The following is a 21,126-nucleotide window of genomic DNA, read 5'->3' as shown; positions in this document are numbered from 1 at the left end:
CGCGATTGAGCTACGGCGGCAGCCCGCGTGAGCGTCACAAGCGTCTTCAGAGCTTCAGTCACTCTACACGCCAGAGGCAACGCTGCCAAGAGTACAGCGGTACAGAAGTCATGGTACAACGACGCAAGTCTTGATGCTACGGAGTCATTCGTGCGATTGTGTGGACTGCGCGTGGCGTCCGTCTTACTGCGACGGGCAAGTGGCCCTTCATCCCTCCATCAAACACAAACACCGAATACGGCTCCCCCGATCGCCCGTTGCCCGTCGTCTCGGCTCGTTCTCGGATGCCACACGCCGCTTGTTCTTCTGCCCGGCACGGCCAGGATAGAGTCGGGACGGTCATCATTCCTCAGTGCTTGGAGCTGCCGTGTGCAAGGCGATCGATCAACAAGCCGGAGACGGCGCTCTCCGCAATATGTCGCCCCTTGCCATGCTCCTCGCCATTGCTCACAAAGGCGTCCACCGCGGCGGCTCCAACGGCCGCGGTAATGGCACGTTTGGACTGGTCCCGGCTGTGGCGAGACTTGATGGCCTCTGCCAACCCGGCTGCCAGGGCCGCGGTGGCAGCCTCCTTGACGCGGTTTTCACTCTGGCATCGCGCGCGCGGCTGTTCACGCCGATGAGAGGAGCGTTCTCTCCTGCCGACATGTCTCTCCTCCATGTGACGTGATGGGCCCGGCCGTGGGCGACGGCCCTCGTAGCCATGGTAGTCTGCGTCTCGGTGTCCACGGCCCGGCGCGTCATCGTGACAGCGTCGGGTCAGACGGTCAGAGAAGGCGGCTTCGTACTCGTAGGGCTCGCCCTCGCGCCGCCTGGATCCGGCACCGGCCAGGGCAGATTTGGCAATCTCCTTGGCGTCGTGGAACCTCCCGTGGTCGACAGCGCGAGCGAGCTGGTCCAGTCTGCCGGGCGACCGCGATGGCCTGTAGATGCTGTAATCGTCGTCGCTGTGATATCCTGCGTCTGCGTCTCTGTGGCGGCCTGGCATCGTGTATGGTTTGGGCCGACGGCGTGTTGGGTGCCTCGGATGTACGCAAAGAGCGGGATGCGGCCGCGATATTCGAGATGGTGCGGCGGCTGTCTTTTGTTTTTCTTTGCTTCTCGCCCGCCGTCCTTGTCGAATCTCGACGTCACATGCAGCCCCGGAACCGGTTTTCGTGCAAATCCCCCACCGTGTAGGGAGTACATGGTGAAGGAGATCTGACCTGTCGCCTTGATGGCGGACCGCAAGAGGCGGGCCGTTGCGAGAGGCAAAGACTTTGGCTTGGCTGGCTTTGGCGCGGCATGACGCATCTCTTAGCAAACCCTTTCATCATGCTGTTGGCCTCGTGCTTTTGCCACGCTCGGAGGAGCTGCTGACCTTGGAGAGATGATCGATACCAAGGCATGGACGTCCTGTCAGGTTGTGATTGACGCGTCACACCTGCCGCCCGTTGCTGCCTGCTGCCTGCTGCTGCTGCTGCTGCTGCTGCTGCTGATAAACTGACCAAGAAGTACCGAATACAAGGCGTCTCTCTCGCCGACGAGGGTCATGGAAACGTCAATCTACTCCGTACTTTGCCTGGTGATCAACGCTTCCCCTTCTCCATCACAAAGTCGCTCCAACTACCTCCTCCCACTCGCACTCGTACGCTGCCTCCTTGGCGCACCCGTCATCCGCGTCCAACAGTCTCTATGAAACGACTGCGTCCTCTGGAATCTCGTACAAGAACAAGCACTCGTGGTCAAGCAGAGCCTGTGCGCCACGGTTGATGTCGTATTCCGGAATTCCCAGTCGCCACAGAAGGCTTTCAAGCCGCCTGAACTGCAAATTCCCCCCCGGGCCTTGAGTCTCGATGTGGTAAATCACCACGTCTTCCTCTCCGCATTCGACCCGCCGCTTCGCCTCTGCTCTCGCCCACTCGCGTAACCAACACGGCCAGGTCGTGCCGGACCCAACGTCCAACCGCGCTTCGGTATCACCCTGCACGAACGTTTCCTCTGCCAAGCACATTGTACGTTGCTTTCGCAAGAGAGACCCGATATTTGAAGCCCGAACCGGGTCCCGTGACTTGAGGACTTCCATGTTCAGGCGAACTAAATACCTTAGTAAAAGCAAGTACTTAAAAGATAACAAGCAGTAAGATAGTCACTTGATGGAGCGAAAAATAAGCAAGCCATGTCGAATATTGGCTACAGAAGTCGCGATGCTTGGTTGCGGCCATGGCCAAGGCCAGAGGGAACCTGTCATCTTCAACGGTAGCGTCCAGACTTTATCTACGTACTTGCTCCGCAGTTTTCTGGTCCCTGGATTTCGGCAGGTCTTGCTTCGCGATACATGATACATGGAGTCCAGCGTGTTGCTTTATTTTCACTCGTCTATCTTGCTAGGAGCTTCATATCTTCACTCTGGAACCTTCGTATTCATTCGTCTTAAGCCTCGTTTGTTTTCTACCCTCGTGTTCTAAGCTAGGCGTCGAAGTCGAACTCTGTCTCCTGTACGCTGCACACATAGGAACCCTATCCCTCGTTGCGTTAGACACGGTGCAATTTCGACGGGTAAAAGAAAAGAACCCACCAGGCCGTTCGGCCCGTTCTGCGCGCGATGTCGTACACATCGTCCCTGTGGAGTGGAATGCATGTTAGTCGGCTGCTCCCTCGACAGGAGTCATACACCGCTGTGAAGGAATCACTTACGTGCACGTCGTCAAGAACTTCCATGGCGTTTCCTCCGCCGTTGCCGCCCCCATCAATATTGCAAACTATTTCCTCGCCCTGTGGAACCGTTCGTCTCAGCACTCTGTGGTTGCACGGCTCGCGGATGCCTCGCCGGCACACGAGGGCATCCTTAGTACCGCGTGGTGTATCGAGTTTTACTTACGACATAGACTTCCTATAGTTGAATGGATCATGGACCCATTAGCAGATGCTCGTCTGAGCGTTTCTCGTCGTATAGTTCTGTCAACTCACAGTGCCTGGGTGTCTCTACAACTCGTAGTATTAGCCAGCCTGCACAGAGCTGCTCCTTGCCCGGATAGTCCGCCTCAAGTACTTGGGCGAATACTTACTCCTTTGACCCACTGATGAGGTCATATTAGCGCACGAGATAGAATTTTGATTTGATTTGGTTTGGTTTGATTTTGCCGGTGGGAACGTCGTCACTCACTTTTCCGCCCTGTCTTGACGTTAGAACCATGACTCTCTCTGAATAAATGTACAACTTCGTTCTAGAGGGAGACTACTTACAAACATTTTACAATTAATGTCTGCATTTGGATAAACTTGGCGAACTGCTTCCACAAACTAAAGATTCGGAAATCGTCAGTCCTCTTTGGAGGATATTCGCTGTCGCATCTTCATTTACCTCCGAGGAATCGTACGACCCCGCCAGGTCCTTAGCGAGACCAAGTCCGATCAGCGCGGCAAGAGGAAGGAACTTCATGGTGCTAGGTGCTACAACGGGCCTAGGCAAAAGGCAGGATTGATGATTCAAGGCGGACGAGTGTGCTTTGGGTCTGATGACAATGTAGCGAGTTGGCTTGACCATCGAGGCAATCTCCGCGTATTTATAGACTCGGTCCGCCGCAGGCTTTGAACGCAAGAGGCCTTCGACTGCCGAGCCCTCCGCCGAGTGCGGAAATGTCAAGTATAGAGATTCCAAATTCTCGACCTTTCCATCCCTTGGCATGACTAAGAACCCCATTGGGGACCATCAGGGCCCTTGTACGAGAGAGGAGAAGAACCAGGCGGGCTTGAGTTTGGGGACTCTGTCCTCGCGTTCGGAAGTCGGAAGTCGGAAGTCGGACAAGGACGGCTACCACTGGCCGCCGGTCAGGCGAGGTAGGCTGGGCAAGCGGTCGTCACCGACTCATTGCGCGGCCCTCATGTCTCGACAAAGACATGTTGTTCGTCTGACGTGTTCCCGTTACGACTGTGTATCGAGCACGCAGCTCCGTGGCCGGGACTCCTTGCAGTGCGGCCTCCTGGGTCGCAGCGACTTACACCGGGTCTACGGAGCATTCCGTCGCACGGAGCCCCGGCGCTTAATTTATATCGTTATGCGCAGAACACGGCTGCCGTCAAGCTGAATGTCACGTCACTTTCGACTGGTAGAGTCGGGGCATGGCCTTGTTTTCTCTGCAGGGCGGCGCACTACGCGTGGTGCCATGTCGAAGACGGCGCGGTACTCGAGAATGCAACTTGTTCGTTGCGGAGCTTGCGCGAATGCGATGAGCAGGTTCTTGGAGAAGAATGCAATTGCCGTGCCAGCATGGTCTTGGGCAGCCTCTCGTCCCGTCGGGACCTCGTCACATGCCGTTGAACGGCGGTCGACTTGGCCTGACAGATGCAGCTCAAGCTTGCTTTTGGCTTGCCGGGGCGTGTGTCATGTGCCGGCGAAAATGCCACCCTCGCGGCCACTCGCATTATGCCTGTTCTTTGAATCCCGCCCGTGGAAGAGCCTCCTCGTCACTGCCGCTGCCGCTGCCTCGGTCGGGGCTAAGCCGCTCCCGCTTGGCTTGCTCACGGTCCACTGGCTGTTTTGCCTGCTGGGGCTGGCCTCGCGTTCTAACTTCTGCAGCAGTTACCAGGGGAAAACGTACCAGGGGAAAACGGTAACAATGCTCTCATCGAGGGCTTTCATGGTACCAGCGGACTTGGTGATGACCGCTCCACTACTCCGTACTTAAGCACAGAATGGCATCATCGTATCCACGGTGGGAGCTGGCGCTCAATCGAGCGACGTATGCCTATATCATGTCGCACAACCTAAGCAGTCGGTTAGCCTTGCGGCACAAGGTTGGGGGATGAATATCGACCTCCCAGCAAGCATTACGTTGCCGGGACTCGCATTCATGGGGCGAGCTGGGTTGCTGTTCCTTGGGGGAAAACTGCCCTCCATGGTAAAAAGGATGTTATTCGCAGGTTGTGGGGGATAGGTTGACCAGAGTGCACATCGGGCTTGGCTGGTAATAAGGAATCAAGGACCCCACCACGTGACGCGAGCAAAGGACGGCCACGGAGGATGAGCAAATTCTACATTCAACTACATCGCTCTTCTACTCTTTCGCTTCTATATTCACTCACGTGCGCCTACTTCAGAGTCACCAACTCCTCGGCACTGGTCGGATGGATGGCTACACAGCTGTCGAAATCTTCCTTGGTGGCGCCCATCTTGACAGCAACGCCGAATCCCTGCAGCATCTCAGCACTGCCCTGGCCCATGATGTGCAGGCCAACTACTCGCTCTTCGGGGCCGGTAACGATTAATTTGTAGTTGGTCGGTCCCTTGTGCTCAGGCTCCATCATGGCGTAATACATGGCCGTGAAGCTCGTCTTGTAGACCTTGATGTTGTCCTTGCCGTATTTCTCAATGGCCTGCGGTTCCGAGAGGCCGATGCTGCCGACCTCGGGGTGTGCGAACACGACCGACGGAATGTTGCTGTAGTCGAGCTTTCGGGTGGAAAACTCCGGTGGTCCAAACAGGCGCTGAGCCAGTTTACGCCCAGCGGCAATGGCAACGGGCGTGAGCTCTACCTCTCCGCTGACGTCGCCGAGGGCGTAGATGTTGTCAACGCTGCTGTTTTGGTACTCGTCGACCTGGACGTGGCCATTGTCGGTCAATTTGACGCCGACTTCTTCTAGACCGATATCCTTGGTCATGGGAGTTCGCCCAACAGCCCAGATGAGTTTGTCCACATCCGAGAGAGAGCTCTCCTTGCCCTCGGCATCCTTGTAGGTGACAGTAAGCTTGCCGTTGGCGTCTTTCTCAATCTTGGTGGCCTGTGACTCCTTGTGCAGGCGAACTCCGAGCCTCTCGTACTCATTGGTGACCGTGTCTTGGATCATGGGATCGAAGTGGCGCAAAAAGGTTTTTCCACGAATGAAGAGGTGGGTTTCCGTGCCGAGAGCATTGAACATGCCCGCAAACTCAACAGCAATGTAGCCGGCGCCGACAATGGCAACCTTTTTGGGCTGTCTATCAATGTCGAAGAATCCATCGCTGTTAACACCCAGCTCAGCACCGGGAATCTGCGGAGGCGAGCTCGGGCGGCCACCGACGGCAATGAGAATCTTCTTGGCCTTGACCAGGACTTTGCTGCCATCATCCAGTTTAACCTCGACTTGGTTCCGGGACAGCAGCCGACCCCAGCCGTGGAGGTACTCGACCTTGTCGTTCTCAAGGTTGCGCTCATAGATGCCGTTCAGACGTTTAACATAAGCGTCGCGCTTATTTTTGAACGTGGTCCAGTCGAAAGGGGCTGTTTCTTTGACGGAAAAGCCATACGCCTTGGCCTCGCGAAGAGTCTCGGCGATGGCAGCGGCATTGTACGTAACCTTTTTCGGAACACATCTAGACATGATAGCCGCATCGGTCAGCATGCAATCAGTCTCTTGAACAAAAAAAAAAGGCCACGCACGTTGGAAGAAGTCGTCGTCAGCTTGCTTACCCAACGTTCACGCACGTACCGCCGAGCCGAGCGGCTTCAACAACGATTGCCTTTGCGCCGAATTTGGAGCTGGCCATACGGGCCGAGCCAAGACCACCACTACCACCACCAAGAACAAGATAATCGGCTTCTTTCGTTATGGGAGCCATGGTCGTAGCGGATGTAGATAGATGGCGGGACAGAGAGGCTATGCGATGCGGGGCAGATCTTGAGGTGCGGGACAAGAGGGTGAGTGGTTGCATGGGCGACTCGGGGCTGGTCGTGCATGAGTGTATTGGTTCCCAGCTTTTCCCAAGTCAGGATGATTAGGGTCCCCTTTTTCTTTGAACGGATTCAGGAACCGATAGTAGCGGCGGGGGTTGGGACGTCTTTTTAACCGTGGCCGACCGCATTTTGGAGACGCCGACCTAGCGCCGATGGACATAGAGAGTCGTGGAAAAGTAAGTCTGGCTGAGTAATCTGCATTTCCACTGGGCGTCTGGGGACCTTGCGGCCATTGGTAATTGCGACATAATAGACGGGAGCTTTGGGCTCCACCAGCTCCGACGACGAAGGAATGTCCAATCCCGACATGGCAGGAATTTCCGGCTCTGACGTGGCAGCCAGCAAGAGTTTGACGTACGGAGTACAGTTATCAGTCATCAGTGATGCTGTTCAGCAAAACTAGGCCATGATGATGATGACGCCAGTTGCTGCAGGTCAAATCCTGCGGACACAGCCGCACCACAGCCACGTCCCTTGGCGGTTTCACCTCACCAGCCACACCCTCTGCTGAACCCATACCTCCAGCTCTCGTCTCGACGACAAGCCACCGAATCACAGCTCTCTCTCCCAGACTCCATCCAGCCCCCCAAGGCTGATGGCAAATCTGACGTCTCCCAGCTCCAACCCCTGGCTTGCATCTTCATCATAGCGCTTCGGCCCAGCCGTCGTCCAAGACGTTTGGCGCATGTAGATTGCCGTCTTTCTTTGCCCTGGAATTCGACCCTGAGCACCAAGACGGCCCCGAACGCCAGGCACATCCCATATCCCATTCTGCCCATCCCCGGTGACGACGACCTCCCAAATCCATCGTCGACCTCAACAAAACTCTCTCCCTCCTCCATGAATCATTATGTCTGCTGACCTAGGCACCAATTCCGGTATGCTGACTCAACTTCCTTGACTGCTTCCAAGTTTGTCTGAAAACGGTCCAAGCTAATCTTCGTGCCTTCAGCGCCGCCGAATCTCAACCTCTCCCCCGAAGAGAAGCGAGTCTATGCTCAGCTGTTCCGTCAAGCTGATACAGAAGGCGCTGGTTTTGTTACGGGCGATGCGGTCGTAGCCTTGGCTGAGAAGACGAGACTTCGAAATGATCAGTGTCAGACAGTTAGTTGCCGGCTTCCCGAGCCTTCCGCCACATCCGACTAATGAACGAATCCATTCAGATATGGCAGATCGCGGACAGCGAAGACCGTGGTTTCCTTACACCAACTGGCTTCAGTATCTTTCTACGTTTAATCGGCCATGCTCAGGCAGGGCGGGAGCCGACAGCCGAATTAGCCCTTCAACAAGGTCCGATACCCCGATTTGAGGGCTTTTGGACATCGCCCTCGCTGGGCTCACCCACCTCCTCAGGCCCAGCGCCGCTGCAAGCTCAGGGTAGCGGCGGCGCCGGCAGAATACCTTACTTGACTCCCGACAAGGTGTCAGAATACGCAGCGATATTCGAGCGCCTGCCGTTGCAAGCTGGTAGACTGCATGTCGAACAGGCCAGGCTCGTCTTGGAGAAGTTTGGCTTGCCCAAAGATACGATCCGAGATTTTTGGCTCCTCACAGGTGTTGAGGAGCGCGGATACTTTGTTCTTCCTGAATTTGTCATTGCCATGCACTTGTTCACCTCCATAAAGGCTGGAAATCTGCGCTCAATACCCAGGGTCTTACCGCCCGCTTTGTACGAGGCTGCCACCAGGCGCAGTGCTGCGCCCCGTCAATCGCCTAGCAACACCGGTATGGGACCGTTACCAAGGCAGTCTAGCGGATCTGCTCAGTTACGAGTAAGCAGTCCTCTTGGGAGACCGCCAATCGGACCCGCAGCCAGTGGTGAATGGGCTGTGTCTGCCGCAGACAAGGCCAAGTTTGATCAAATATACGCCACGGTCGATAAAACAAATAAAGGATACATTAGTGGGGAAGAGGCCGGTCCATTCTTGAGGCAATCAAATCTACCCGAGGAAAAATTGGCCCAGATATGGGACCTTGCCAATTTCAACAATCTAGGACAGCTTACCCGAGAAGGGTTCGCTATTGCCATGTACTTGATCCGACAGCAAAGAAGCGGCGTTGGCGGTGATCTGCCGGAGACGCTGCCTGATAACCTCGTTCCTCCCAGCGTCCGCAGCCAGAGGCAGCCTGCTGCGTTTCCCGCGCCTCCACAACCCAAATCCGCCATGGACGACTTGTTTGGGCTCGAATCGTCTCCAAGCCCTGCAGCTGCGCCAGTGCAAACGACCATGTCTACTGGGGGCTCCAATGGAAATGATCCATTCGCTGGCGGTTCGGCTATTCTACCTCCGTCGTCCCCATTACGAGCAAACACAACAAGTACCACGTTCAAGCCATTTGTGCCTTCTTCAACGTTTGGCAAAGGTTTGACTGGACCGCCCCAAGGAGATGCTCCCAAACAGACGGAGGATCTTCTGGAAGACAATGACCCAGAATCCAGCAAGAACATTACTGGAGAGACCACCGAGCTGGCCAATTTGTCCAACCAAATTGGATCCCTCTCAAGGCAGATGCAGGATGTTCAAAGTAAACGAACTACAATTCAAGGCGAAGTCAATCAAACCAATTCTCAGAAACAAAACTTCGAACAGCGACTGGCGCAATTGCGAGCCCTGTATGAAAAGGAGGCTGATGATACCCACTCTCTAGAGAAGCAACTGAGAAAATCACGGGTTGAGACACAAAAGCTTCAGTCCGAGTGCATGACCCTGGAGGGGACACTTGGAGACGTTCAGTCTCAGCGTCAACAGCTTGCGGCCGCCTTGCAAGCAGATCAGCAGGAAAATGCGAACCTGCGAGAACGCATCCGGGTTGTCAACGGCGAGATTGCCAAGCTGAAACCCCAGATCGAGAAGCTCAAGTCGGACAGTCGCCAGCAAAAGGGTCTGGTTGCCATCAACAAGAAGCAGTTGTCGACAATCGAAGGAGAACGAGACAAGCTCAAGAACGAAGCTGTCGAACTGGCCAAGGGGGGCGAAGACGGTGCCGGGCAGAGGGAGAGCAATTCGCCCATCTCTGCACCTGCACAGGTTGCAAGCCCGGCCTTGTCGGCTGTCAGCGATAATAACCCCTTCTTCAAGCGAACGGGAAGCACCGATATCATGGGTGGCTTTGCGTCTCACCCTACCAAATCCTATACCGACAAATCCCTTGATGATGTATTTGGACCGTCGTTTGGAGCAGCGGGGAGCACAGGCACTGCCCTAGCGCCTACCTTTCACCAGCAACAAGATACTGGAACTTCTGTAGCCAGCGGCGCGTCCTCTCGCACAGGTCGCTCCAGTCCGGTTGTTGGCCGCCAGGGCACGACCAACATGGAGCCTCCCGCGCCACCTGTGTCACAGCATATCAACTCTAGCTCCTTACCGTTGCCCGACAACTCTGAGTCCCTATCTTCGTCTCGTCAGGTCTCACCGCCTGCTTCGCGAGCCGAGGAGGACCCCTCTGCTGGTAGTACTGGGGAGTCAGCCGCCGAAGAGGGCCAGAATAGCGAGACACAAGGAGCAACACCTGTTGCCGCTGAGGCACCGGCTGCGTCGGTCGACGAAGCTGCATCAAAAGCGAAGGCCGAGGCAGCCACTGACCCGGCGTCGAAGCCAGACCCTTTTGGCAACACTGATCAAGCAAAAGCCAAGGCAGATTTCGACAACGCTTTTGCCGCCTTCAGCGCCTCCGACAAGGGCAAGGCCGCTGGCGAATCAGACGTGAATAAATCTACTGACGCTTTCAATACTGAATTCCCACCTATTTCCGAATTAGAACGTGCCAATGACTCCGAGTCGGAGAGCGACCGGGGTGGTTTTGATGATGACTTCACCGCCGCTTCGCCTCCAAACAAGGCCGCTGGAAACAAGAAGGATGCGGCGACGACGGAAAACAAACAGACTAGGGAAACATCTGTTAATGTCGGCCCTGAAGTTCCCGCGAAGGAACCGCTGGAAGATGCTAATACGAGGTGAGTAGTAGCAGCCATTATTCATGTCAACTTCAAGGAAGAAATAGCGCCGCTAACTCGGGTCTCCAGTTCCGAACAGCCATCGTCACCTGCCACCGTCACCAACAGGTCCCAGCCGACGCTGAACGCCGACACCATTTTTGGAGCAGCTGCTCCAGCTGTCGTACCACAAAAGACGACTGGGAAATCCGTGTTTGATGACCTGGACGATGACTTTGAGGGTCTAGAAGATGCCAAAGAGGGGTCTGCAGATGACGACTTTGCCAACATATCTCGGGATGACTTCAATCCTGTTTCTGATAGCAGCCCACCAGCCAGCCAAACCAAGAGTGAGACCACGGCGTTTGGCAATGAAAGCTCGTTCGACTTTGTGTCTCACAGCTCGGCAGCCGGCAGCACTACCCAGCAGAAGACTGCTGACTCTCATGACTGGAACGCCCTCTTTGCCGGCCTGGCCTCGCCTAGCAATCTCACCCCCCCTGGCATTGCTGGAGAGGGCAATGGCGACAGACACGCTGAGCGTCCGGGCCCTCCTGGTCGAGCTCTTACCGAGCAGGGAGTCCACGATGATCCGATCCTAAAGAGCCTCACGAACATGGGCTATTCTCGTTCTACTGCGGTGGCCGCTCTGGAAAAGTACGACTACAATTTGGAAAAGGTATGACGTGTGTGTGTGCGGGAATGTCAGTGAGAGAGGAATTTGCTAATTTCTTCTTTTTTTTTTATTCTTTTCCTCATTAGGCTGCCAACTATCTTGCGAGCAAGTCATAAAAACGCTGGGGGAGGCACATCGCAACCACAGACAGCATTTATGAGGTGGGCGTCTTCGGGGGGAAGGGAGTGCCGCGCTTGCTCCATGATAAATATCTTTGTTCCTAAAGCGACAAAGGGGCCTAATACCAAGGCGGATATTATGACCGGATGGATGGTGGATAAGAAGAATGGTTTTCAATTAGCTCAACTTGGCTGGGCATGCTCGGAAGCAAGAGGTTGAAGCCCACTGTACGCTAGACAAGGCATTTTTCCTTGGTTGAACAAACAGTCTCACAATGGCATTCTGTCACCCTGAATTCGTGTGAATAGTGAATTTTGAAGACATGCAACTAATCGTACATGACACGAGCCCCGTTTCGCTCGGAATCGTCTGGCGTCTCTCCACATTGTCGTTGTCCACTGCGCTGCTGACAAAAGAAGAAGAAAACATGGCGGGTGATGTTTTCGAGCCTGGTTCCGGTGCGTCAACCACACGCAACCATTTACTTCTACTTGACCTTGCTCATGATGGTCTCGGGCCCCCTTGAGACGCCTATCTGCGCGGCCCTGGCCTTGACGGCGTTCAGCATGCCCCTCTCAAAATCGTCCCTCGACCTCAGGACGGCTTCGACCCACGAGAGCTGCAAGTCCCAGTAGGCGGCCTTGAAGGCGGCGAACTGGTCGGCCACGGCGTCCTTGTCGCAGGTCAGCAGGCCGAGGAAGGGTTCCGTGACCCTCCACGTCTGCTTGATGGAGTTGCCCACGTCCGGGTTGGGCAGGCTGGCGAAGTAGTCAAAGGCGGTGGAGATGTCGTTGAAGAGCTTGTCGCGGAAGGGGTCTGCGCGGCGGAACTTGGCGCCCTTGTTGCGCACGGAGAGGAGGTAGCGCACGAGCAGCTCGTCGGCAAAGACCTCGATGAAGATGTCGACGAGGGAGTGGTGCAGGACCTGGCGGTAGTCGCTGACGTACTCGTCAAAGGTGACGACCATTTGCTTCATGGCCGTGTTGGCGTACCACTTGGGCGTGAAGAAGTCGGGCATGACGGCGCGGAAGTCGACGGCGAAGATGAGGTGCGCGAACTTGGTGATGCACCAGGTCGAGAAGTCGACGTACAGGTCGCGCAGGGCGTTGAGCTCCGACTCGCCGCGCTCTAGGTACTGCGGCGTGACGTGGGGCTCGAAGTTTGCCCGGAAGGACGAGAGGTAGCCCAGGCGGGACTCCTCGTCGTTGTCGTCGATGCAGGCGATCTGGTCGTTGGCCGTGGCGACGAGCCAGTCCTGGAGGGCCTGGAAGCCCTCGAGCTCGGGGACCTTGCCCGTCTCGTAGCGCGATATCTCGTCCTCGAGCATGCGCTGCCACGAGTGCTGGCGCGCGCGGAGGCGCAGGAACATGGCGTCGATGACGCCCTCGATCACGTCGGAGCGCTTCGAGTTGGCCCCGGCGTCGATCTGCTCGCGGAGCATGCGCCAGAGGGCGATGAGGTTCTTGGTGCGGAAGTAGCCGTACTCGTCCTGGTCCAGGTTGGAGCCCTCGACGTTGCGCTCCCCAAAGTCCTTCTTCTCTTGGTTGAAGATGCGGTCCATCCACTCGTCGAGGAACTTGATGATGAGCTGACGGAAGTCGCGGACGAGCTCGGCCTCGCGGTTGTCGATGACGTGCGGGGTGAGGTCCTCCTGCCTGTAGCCCATCTTGGCCATCTTTCTGTAGTACTTTTCGGGGAAGCTGATGATTTCGAGATTGTGGGCAGACGTGCCTTGCGGGTCCTCAATCATGCCGACGAGGAAGTCGTGCATGAGCTGGTGATATATGTCGGCGTAGGTCTTGCCAATCTTCCACTTCTTGGGCATGAGGGGAGTCATGCCGACGCGCACGGCGTTGAGGTCGTTGAAGTACCACTTCATGATCTTTTCAAGTCGCGAGGCGTCGTCGAGGAACTCTTCGCGGGACTGCTCGAGCTGCTGCTCAGCACCGAGCTTGATGGCCTGCAGGAACTTGTCCTTGTAGCCGCGGACCTTTTTGGCGCCGTCTGTGATGCTCTGGAAGCGGGCCGCCATTTCTTCGTGATCCTTGAGCGCTTCTTGCAGCGCCAGCACGCGCTGGTCGCTCTTCTCTTCGGCCTCCATGACCAGGGCAAAGCGGACCACGAGCCCATTGTTGTCGTTGACGACGAGGCTGATGAGGTTCATTGCCAAGAGGCCGACGTGCTCGTCGAACCAGTCAATCGTGTCGTCCAGCCTCGCAAAGTAGTCCTCCAACGTCGACTCCAGGCCAGGATCTTGGGCCCTCTGTATCTGCTCCATGGCGTCATCTCGGATGTTCCTCAGCTGCGTCAGCTCGTAGTGGCACGGCAGCAGGTTTGGCATGTTCTCCTGGTCCTCGTCGTCCTGGCGCAACATGTTCTCCACGACGGTCAGCCTGTCGTTGAAGGTCTCCAGGTCGCGCCTCATTGTTTCGACAGCGACAAAGTTCCTGTGGGCCTGGGACACCAGGTTGATGCTGGCAAAGTCCTTGATCATGTTTTGGGATTCGGAGCAGAGGCGGTCAATCTTCATCATTTCTTCCTTGACGAGCTGGACTGTCCTTTGGCCGTCGCTCAGGCCCGTCATGCCCGATTGGGTGGTTTCGAGCTGCTCGCGGAGACCATTGCGTAGTTGGCCGTCAACGACTCCCTTTTTGCGCGAGAACTCCAGCTTCAGCGCGGGGATCTTGTCGAGGTCGTCGGGGTGCCGAAGCAGTTCGGACAGCTTGGGCACGGGGCCGTCATCCATGATGGCTGGGACGGACGGCGGGCAGGCTGGCAGCCATGCCATGTACTGCAAGTTGGGCGCGAGGCCGGCGCGTAGTCGCCGAGGGAGGAGGAGGAGCGTCAATGGTGCGTCTGCGTCGTTGGCGTGGGCGATGTTGTCGACGTCTGCTGGAGCAGGTCGTTCGGTGGAGTTGCGCCCGACTCCGCGCACACCAAAACGCAATCACGCAGTGGGGCACGTGTCGGGTCATGGGGTCGTGGGCCGTGGATCGTGGGCCGCGGCAGCAGTCAAATCTTCAAAGTGCGTCCAAGTCATCACTCATTCATACAAAGACTGGCGGCACGCTCAAGTGTTTTCAACGCCAATTATTCAATTGCATGTCCGCACAGTCGGCGGCTCATGCATACGCACCAGCCTGGTTGGTCCACCCACAGCCCAAACATCTCACTTCTCGGGTATCAGGAGCAAGCTGCAACACGGCGTTCGTCAGACTCACTCTCCGACCCAGAGCTGCTCGTGTCGTCTTGATCGTCGTCCTCTTCATCGTCGTCCTCTTCACCCAGGCTTTCCTCGGCTATAACCTCGCCAGCCTCCAGACTGACTCCTTTGGACCCAGCCTCCTCGTCACCGCCACCCTCTCCATCCTCACCACTGCCCACTTCCCCTTCCTCTCGATCCACTCCACTCTGTTTTCTACGCTGTGCTGATGCCTGTAATTTCTCGCTGCATGGTCCGTCTTTCCGCTTCGTCCCTTGAGCCCGCGGGGGAATCGAGTCCTTCGGTCCCAAGACGAATCTTGGAGGAAGCGCGTCTCCACGCTCGACGACGTAAATAGTCGGAAACTCCAAGACGCGAGTGTTGGCCAGAATACCGCGGAGGCAGTCCCCAGATTCCAGCGCCGTGACTTGTGTTGGCATGCCACATCTCGTTTGTGGACCTGCGAGGAAAAACCTAAATTGCTCTCGTTGAGCCTTGTCCATCTCTGCAGGCCAGTCCTCCAAGTGAGCCCCAGCAAAAGACGTCCATGTCCCATCAACGGGATCCTGGATACAATCCAGGCCCGGACTCCCCCTCGAGTCGACCGCACTCTGCAACCTCCCGATCCGCATCTGCCTGTCCTGTTTCCGTGACCCGGTCTCTGCGCGAGCCTTTCCTTGCAGCACGGCCGGGTACGCCTGAAAAAGGGGAACGTCATCCATCACCTTGCTCAATGACCTCGTAGTCTCCTTGTCCCCTTGCCCGTCCCGCTGGCCAACCGCTATCCACTCGACTTGCCAATTTATCCTCCCCGTCCTGCGGTTGAGCGTCGTGGAATTCTCTCTTTGCCGGGTCATTCCCAGCGGCGCACAGAGAATCTGCACGTTCAATCTCTTCAACCTCTGCGCCAGCCCCTTCTCGAACGTCCTCCCCTTGGCCTCCCTCAACAGTGTCGTCACCAACACTCTCCTCTTCCTCCCATCACGCCCCGTCTTCCAACGAACTTGTTGCATCGTCAACGGCCGCAGCTCCGCCTGCTGCACCAGCCCCTTCTCCTCAACCAGGAGCTTTTCGGAGCGCTCCACGGACACCTCGATGCCGTGGAGGAAGTTGTAGTCATGGTCGACACCGGCAGCGGTGCGCAGTCTCGACCGCGGGACATAGCTTGTCGGATCGCGCTGGCCGCTGCACTCGGACCAGGCTTTGTGTTTTTTGTTGCAGGGCAGGGAACATGTCTGCATGTTGCACCGGGGGCATTTGTATTTCGGACGAGCGACGTGGCATATGGAGCAGAGGGATGTGAGGAGGGGGTCGGCCATGATTGTGGAAGCTGGCTGTGGCCATTTCTGGCGTTGCACGTGTGAATAGGTGAAGGTGAGGGTTTTCGCCAGCCGGTTGATGGTTGATAGCTGCGGCGTCACGCTCTCGCTTTTTTTTTTTTTTTTTTTCCTTGGTCCTCCTCGGGTCCGGACCCTTTTCGGCCCAGCACCGGCGCCACAACAACTGACCCCCCCTGTCCACAGGGTGCGGATGGGGAAAGGATCAATGATGATTGATCGCTTGGCTTGTTGCTCAATTCCATGTCTTAAATGTTGGGTCGTGCCATGGCAAGTCACGCATTGGCCGCGTGTCTCGGCTGAATCTTACGTTCCCTTCGCCCGCCGTCGTACATGAACCCATCTCAGTCGTGCATGCAAGATTTCGCATTTAACCGTGTCTTTAGTCAAAAAGGGTTCATCATAAAAGTGTAGGGGCGCCTCGCCGAGAGCTGAGTGTCATCCAATGGCACGACTCAACACTGCATATTGAGCGAGACCTGTATTCGTCTCGGGCAACGCGAGCGCCTCGAGCTATAGAGAAGATAATTACAGAGAGAAAACTGCATACTAAGGCAACTTCGGGCATTGCGGCAAACAACGCCAAGGAAAGACCAAAACAACATTCGACAACGTCCTTCCAGAAGATCTCCCGCAGAATAAATGACAAAGTGACCGATGTCCACGACATCGTGTCGTCGGTATGAATTGAATACGATCCAAAAAAAAAGTTTGCAATAAGTGTACAACGACGGATATCCCCAGGTCGCCCATGTCAGCAGTCGTCCAGGCCGGTGAGACAAAAAAGACTAGATACTTGGCATGCGGCGAGAGCTTCGTAAGTAAACAGCATGGGCAGAAGTTTGCCTGTCGTCGGCTTCATTGCTCCGATGAATACCGTGGAGCCCGATTCTTGTTGTTGGGCACCGCCCCCTCTTCATCAAATCATTCCTCGAGCCAAATCGCTCCGCTGCTTTTTTTTCACCGACCGCCGTTGCCCCCGAGAGCGCTGATCCTGGCGCCAGATGGGCGGTGCAGCAGAGACTCGGTGTGCTTGGCCACAACGCCGTTCTCATCAGTGACGCCGCCGCCGCCTTCACTGCGGCTCTCTTCGTAGTCCTCCTCGTCGTCCTCGACAATCTTGGTGGGGATTTCGTCCCTCAAATTGTACTGCTGGCTAGATCGCTCTGGCGTGGTGGTAGCTGAAGCGAAGGACATGGCAGTACTACTGCGGTTGGGGATCAGATCTGGAGTAGGAGGAATGCTGGACGTGCGACCAGGCTGGAGGCGTCTCTCTTCGCCGTTGTCCGAGGCGGCAACTGAGCGATCGTCGTGGCCGTCCTCGGTATGGGCACTGGACAGGCCACTGTGACGTCTGCTTGATCGGTACTCGGCGTCGTGTGCCAGCTGCAGGCTCTCCACGGCTGCCTGGCACTGATCGGCAATGTTGCGGACAATGTGAGCTATGGCATCCGTCTTGTCTTTGAGGTGACGGTCGGCAACGTCGGCAAAGCTAGCAGCAGAGAGGCGCTTGCTGCGTGAAGTCTTTAGTTGGCTTGTCCCGTCATCACCAGGCGCGACATCCGAGCCCTCCTGCTCATCACTCTCATAACCAGCTTCAATCTCGGCAACGAGTTCGTCGGGTCTGGTGAGGGAATGGATGAGATGCTCCATGTGATGGCTCTGGCCACCAATCAAACTCTGCAAGTGCATCACTACACGACGAGCCTCATCGCGCTGTCGCAGAAGGGTGGAATTAGTGTGGCTGAGCTGGGCAAGCTCCTTCTTGTTCCTCTGTCTCTCGCGTTCAAGATCTTCGGCCATCTCCTGCTGTAGAACGAGCGCCATAAGAGCATCGTCGCGCTGCTTCTCGGTGCCAGTAAGACGGACAGACATGCGAGCATTATCGTCCTTCTGTTGATCAATGAGACCAGTGAGACGGCGGTTCTCTCTCTTGTGGCTCTCGATTTTGACTTTGAGATCCTGTGTCTCCTTAGTAAGCTGTTCAGCAAAGGCCTGAAATTTGAGGAATTGCTGTTTCCAACTCTCCAGTTCCTCGACGAGATAGTTGTTTCTCTTGTTGACCTTGTTGAGCTCGGTATCCATTCGGCCCTTGAGATTGATAAAATCTTGCCACGCTTCAAGAGCGTCACGAGAGTACTGATTCCGCTCACGAACAATCTCATTGAGATGTCTCATTGACACTTTGGTCATGAGAGGCTTCTTGACAGAGCCGCCAAATACGGCCTTGATGCCTGTATTGCGGCCCGTCTTTTCACATACATGGTCCATAACAGCCATCACTGCGTCCTGGTTCCACCACTCAGGGTCTTGGATAGACTCGACTTCTCCGCGCATGACAATAATCTGACCAGCAGGGACCAGCTTGCCGCCACCATAGGCTGATCGAAGGTGATGAGGCACACCAGCAGGGGTGACATCACCGTTAAGAGCCTGGGTGAGGCGAGTGACAAATTTGTTGCGCTGACTCGGAGTGAGCGCAGTTGGTGGGCTGGACGTGAGAACAAAATTGCGGTCGAGATCCACGACCAAAGCGTCCGTCGGGGCTGTGAAGAGAGATCGGCACTCGGCAGTCACGCCCAGAATATAAGGGCCGGGCTCCTGGACGAGCTCTTGTGCATGGCGCGCGTGTACAACAGGGACGTAAAGCCCGCTCCACTCGTAAACTCGGGCGCAATACCGCACAGTTTCGGCGGCAATTGTAAGCATGGCCGCGTAGTGGCTCACAAAGATGATTCGTCGAGTCGGAGAAATAGCTGCCTCGATAACGCCAACTATATTGGGAATGGACAAGCAATTGAACAGCGGCCACATGGAGAAATTCTGGAACCCGGTAGGGGAGGACGGGAACTGGTAGCAGAGAGCGTAGTCCCTCATGTCAATGCGGACCAAGTCGTTCAGTCTAGGAGCTGGGAAGCTAAGGATACGTGAGACTTCCTCGGCATGGAACAAGTTGGTAGCCTTATTCCAGTGAATCCACATGCCTCTCAGATAATCTCCCAGGAGGTTGTAGATGGGATAACGGGATAGGAAGGACAGGCAGTAGGGAATCCAGTAAGTCTCGTCTGGATTGTCGTAGAAGTCAGACTCGGTTCTCTTGCGCAAATCCCGAATAGTCTCGGCCCTCTTTTCGTCGGCCCGAGACCAAACTCGGAGGCAGATGCCATACAGGGTGTGCGAAGAATCTTGCTGGAGCACAAAGGCGTGGTGAACGCAGTGAGGCTGGCTCCTGCCAGTGCAAATCTCCACGTCGTGCGGGAAGCAAGCCTGCGGTTCTCGTGTCAGATGTTTCCAGTCCTCAATTTTGCCTCGGTATTGTGCGTTTCATCAGTACTTACCCTCATGGCAGAATGGAGAGCACGAGCAATTTCATTGTCCTGCTCCAGACGAGGGCTGCTGCCGAGGATTTCGGGGAGCCAGAATTGACCGACAGCACCCTTCATATGCCCAATCTTGCCCTGGGCGGGAGCCGGCGCCTTGACCCATTGCGACGGTTCGCGACCGACGCCGCAAACCATGTAGGCATGAGTAAGGGTCTTGGGTGTTCGGTGCTGGGGCTTCACTGTCAAAGTCGAGGGAATGGGCTGCGTGATGCGAGAGTGCAGCGATGAAGTGCGACTGGGAATAAGCATATCAGCGCCGGCTTGGTCGCGCGTGCTGGGCCGGCCATCACGGTCGCCAGTGCGAGGGCGGGTAAAGGAAGAATGGTTGTTCAACGACGGCGCCATGGTGGGCGATTCGGATCAATGACTGTCGTAAAATGTCGCCCCTGTGATGTCCGTGAGTGAGTGTTCGTGTCGTGTGGGATCGATGCTCCTTCTGAACTATCTCTTGCACTCAACGTGGCGAGAGAAGCAGAAGCGCTCAACCAGCCATCCGATGAGGACTGGATGATACTGGCAATGTTTTTTGCCCTTCGTCAGATTTGGTCGAGGTCAACCCGGCAAGAAAGGAAACAGAACTAGGCAGGGGCAAGAAGAAAGAATGTATAAAGGACACCCTGAGTCGGGTAGAGGTCTCAATGGACTCTTTCAAAGTCGATTAGGGTGAAGTAGACAGACAGACACGCAAGAACTGGTGAGACAGGGAGAAGGTAGAAAGAATCTTGAGAGAGACTGGGGACGAGCCTGTCCAACATTTAGGGGCACCCAGCACCAGGAAGGACATGGGAGGAGCTTCAGAGTCCTCTTACGCCCGCCTGCCCACCCACACACTGGTGAGCTCTCAAACGTTTCTCCGTAGATTGGACGGGAGCCCACAGTTGGAGACCCAATAGCCGTTTGTTTGTAGGATACGGAGACTCCGTTCTTGGACCTGGCAACTGGGTCTTTGGCCGCGGCGCAGGCCAAAGCAAAGCAGGGCAGCGAACATCGATTTGGAATGGCCCAACATGGCGGACGCAACCATCGAGAGCTGCATGGGAGAGGCAGGGATGCGCACTTGACGAGCCCAGCCCACAGTTACGGGTTGAGCCATGCCATGTCGGTGGTGCGCCGTGCGATGCGTCGTGAGTCGTCGAGGTCGGGCGAGGTCGATCACGATGGGAGCAGGGATGCTCATGGTCCCGTCAGGGGAAAGTGGGCTGACGGAACGCCACCTTGAGAGCTGAGGCGTTTTGGCCGTGGAGCAGGATACAAGTCTGCCGGCCAGCGTGACCTGCGTGGCCTACGTGGCCTGCGTGGCCGTCCAAGTCGTCCCAGCCTGGCCCTGAAGTACCTGAGTACCTTGGTACCCGTCCTCGTGCGGCCCGTCTTGGCGAGGAAAAGTCCTCGGTACGCCGTTTCAGATTCTCGGCAGGTGGCTGGATGGGCTGACAGAAGGTCTAGACGGCGCCGAGGGAAGAGCCACACAAAAATTGTGGTGCAAATGTGAGGGTCCTGCACATTCTGTCGTTGGCCATGAAGAAATTGGGACTTGGTGCAATGGTTGAATGTTGAAACTTTGAGCACGAACATACCAACCGCAGTTCCGCATCGCCGACGCCGTGTCTTCATTCAGCGTGAAGCCAACCAGCTCAACACCTTACCCCTCTTTTGTTAAGCAAGTCTTGCCTCGTTGTCGACGGGCCTGGTGAACGGTGGGACGGCGCAGGGGCCAAAGCGCGCCGAATTGCGACCAAGACCAGGGGAGAAGGGAGAAGCCTCATCGAAGAGAAAAAATTACGC

General features: G+C 56.1%; 7 protein-coding genes across 7 annotated transcripts; 1 reads left to right on the top strand and 6 right to left on the bottom strand.

Moving 5' to 3' along the window:
- Positions 1-349: 349 nt before the first annotated feature.
- On the bottom strand, positions 350-988 carry MAM_00927 (uncharacterized protein; the record flags this gene model as incomplete). Its single annotated transcript, XM_040819726.1, has 1 exon — positions 350-988. One exon carries the CDS (start codon positions 986-988, stop codon positions 350-352), a length of 639 nt encoding a protein of 212 aa, XP_040682991.1.
- Positions 989-1,672: 684 nt separating this feature from the next.
- MAM_00926 (uncharacterized protein) lies at positions 1,673-2,065 on the bottom strand (the record flags this gene model as incomplete). The annotated part of the gene is made up of 1 exon (XM_040819725.1): positions 1,673-2,065. One exon carries the CDS (start codon positions 2,063-2,065, stop codon positions 1,673-1,675), a length of 393 nt encoding a protein of 130 aa, XP_040682990.1.
- Positions 2,066-2,448: 383 nt separating this feature from the next.
- Positions 2,449-3,421, bottom strand: MAM_00925 (uncharacterized protein; the record flags this gene model as incomplete). The annotated part of the gene is made up of 9 exons (XM_040819724.1): positions 2,449-2,499; positions 2,558-2,602; positions 2,677-2,754; positions 2,861-2,872; positions 2,950-2,964; positions 3,048-3,059; positions 3,146-3,154; positions 3,226-3,282; positions 3,344-3,421. The coding sequence occupies 9 exons, from the start codon at positions 3,419-3,421 to the stop codon at positions 2,449-2,451; spliced, it is 357 nt and encodes a 118-aa protein (XP_040682989.1).
- Positions 3,422-5,070: 1,649 nt separating this feature from the next.
- MAM_00924 (glutathione-disulfide reductase) lies at positions 5,071-6,577 on the bottom strand (the record flags this gene model as incomplete). The annotated part of the gene is made up of 2 exons (XM_040819723.1): positions 5,071-6,331; positions 6,429-6,577. The coding sequence occupies 2 exons, from the start codon at positions 6,575-6,577 to the stop codon at positions 5,071-5,073; spliced, it is 1,410 nt and encodes a 469-aa protein (XP_040682988.1).
- Positions 6,578-7,542: 965 nt separating this feature from the next.
- MAM_00923 (EF hand domain protein) lies at positions 7,543-11,311 on the top strand (the record flags this gene model as incomplete). The annotated part of the gene is made up of 4 exons (XM_040819722.1): positions 7,543-7,570; positions 7,645-7,796; positions 7,856-10,647; positions 10,717-11,311. 4 exons carry the CDS (start codon positions 7,543-7,545, stop codon positions 11,309-11,311), a joined length of 3,567 nt encoding a protein of 1,188 aa, XP_040682987.1.
- A 598-nt stretch (positions 11,312-11,909) lies between these two features.
- MAM_00922 (Exocyst complex component Sec6) lies at positions 11,910-15,943 on the bottom strand (the record flags this gene model as incomplete). The annotated part of the gene is made up of 2 exons (XM_040819721.1): positions 11,910-14,314; positions 14,644-15,943. The coding sequence occupies 2 exons, from the start codon at positions 15,941-15,943 to the stop codon at positions 11,910-11,912; spliced, it is 3,705 nt and encodes a 1,234-aa protein (XP_040682986.1).
- A 978-nt stretch (positions 15,944-16,921) lies between these two features.
- Positions 16,922-19,689, bottom strand: MAM_00921 (DENN domain-containing protein; the record flags this gene model as incomplete). The annotated part of the gene is made up of 2 exons (XM_040819720.1): positions 16,922-19,228; positions 19,300-19,689. 2 exons carry the CDS (start codon positions 19,687-19,689, stop codon positions 16,922-16,924), a joined length of 2,697 nt encoding a protein of 898 aa, XP_040682985.1.
- Positions 19,690-21,126: the final 1,437 nt, after the last annotated feature.

This window comes from Metarhizium album (genome assembly GCF_000804445.1).
Source record: "Metarhizium album ARSEF 1941 chromosome Unknown scaffold_1, whole genome shotgun sequence".
Classification (NCBI taxonomy): Eukaryota; Fungi; Ascomycota; class Sordariomycetes; order Hypocreales; family Clavicipitaceae; genus Metarhizium; species Metarhizium album.
Note: the sequence above shows the minus strand (reverse complement) of the source record. Positions and strands in the feature narration are given on the sequence as shown.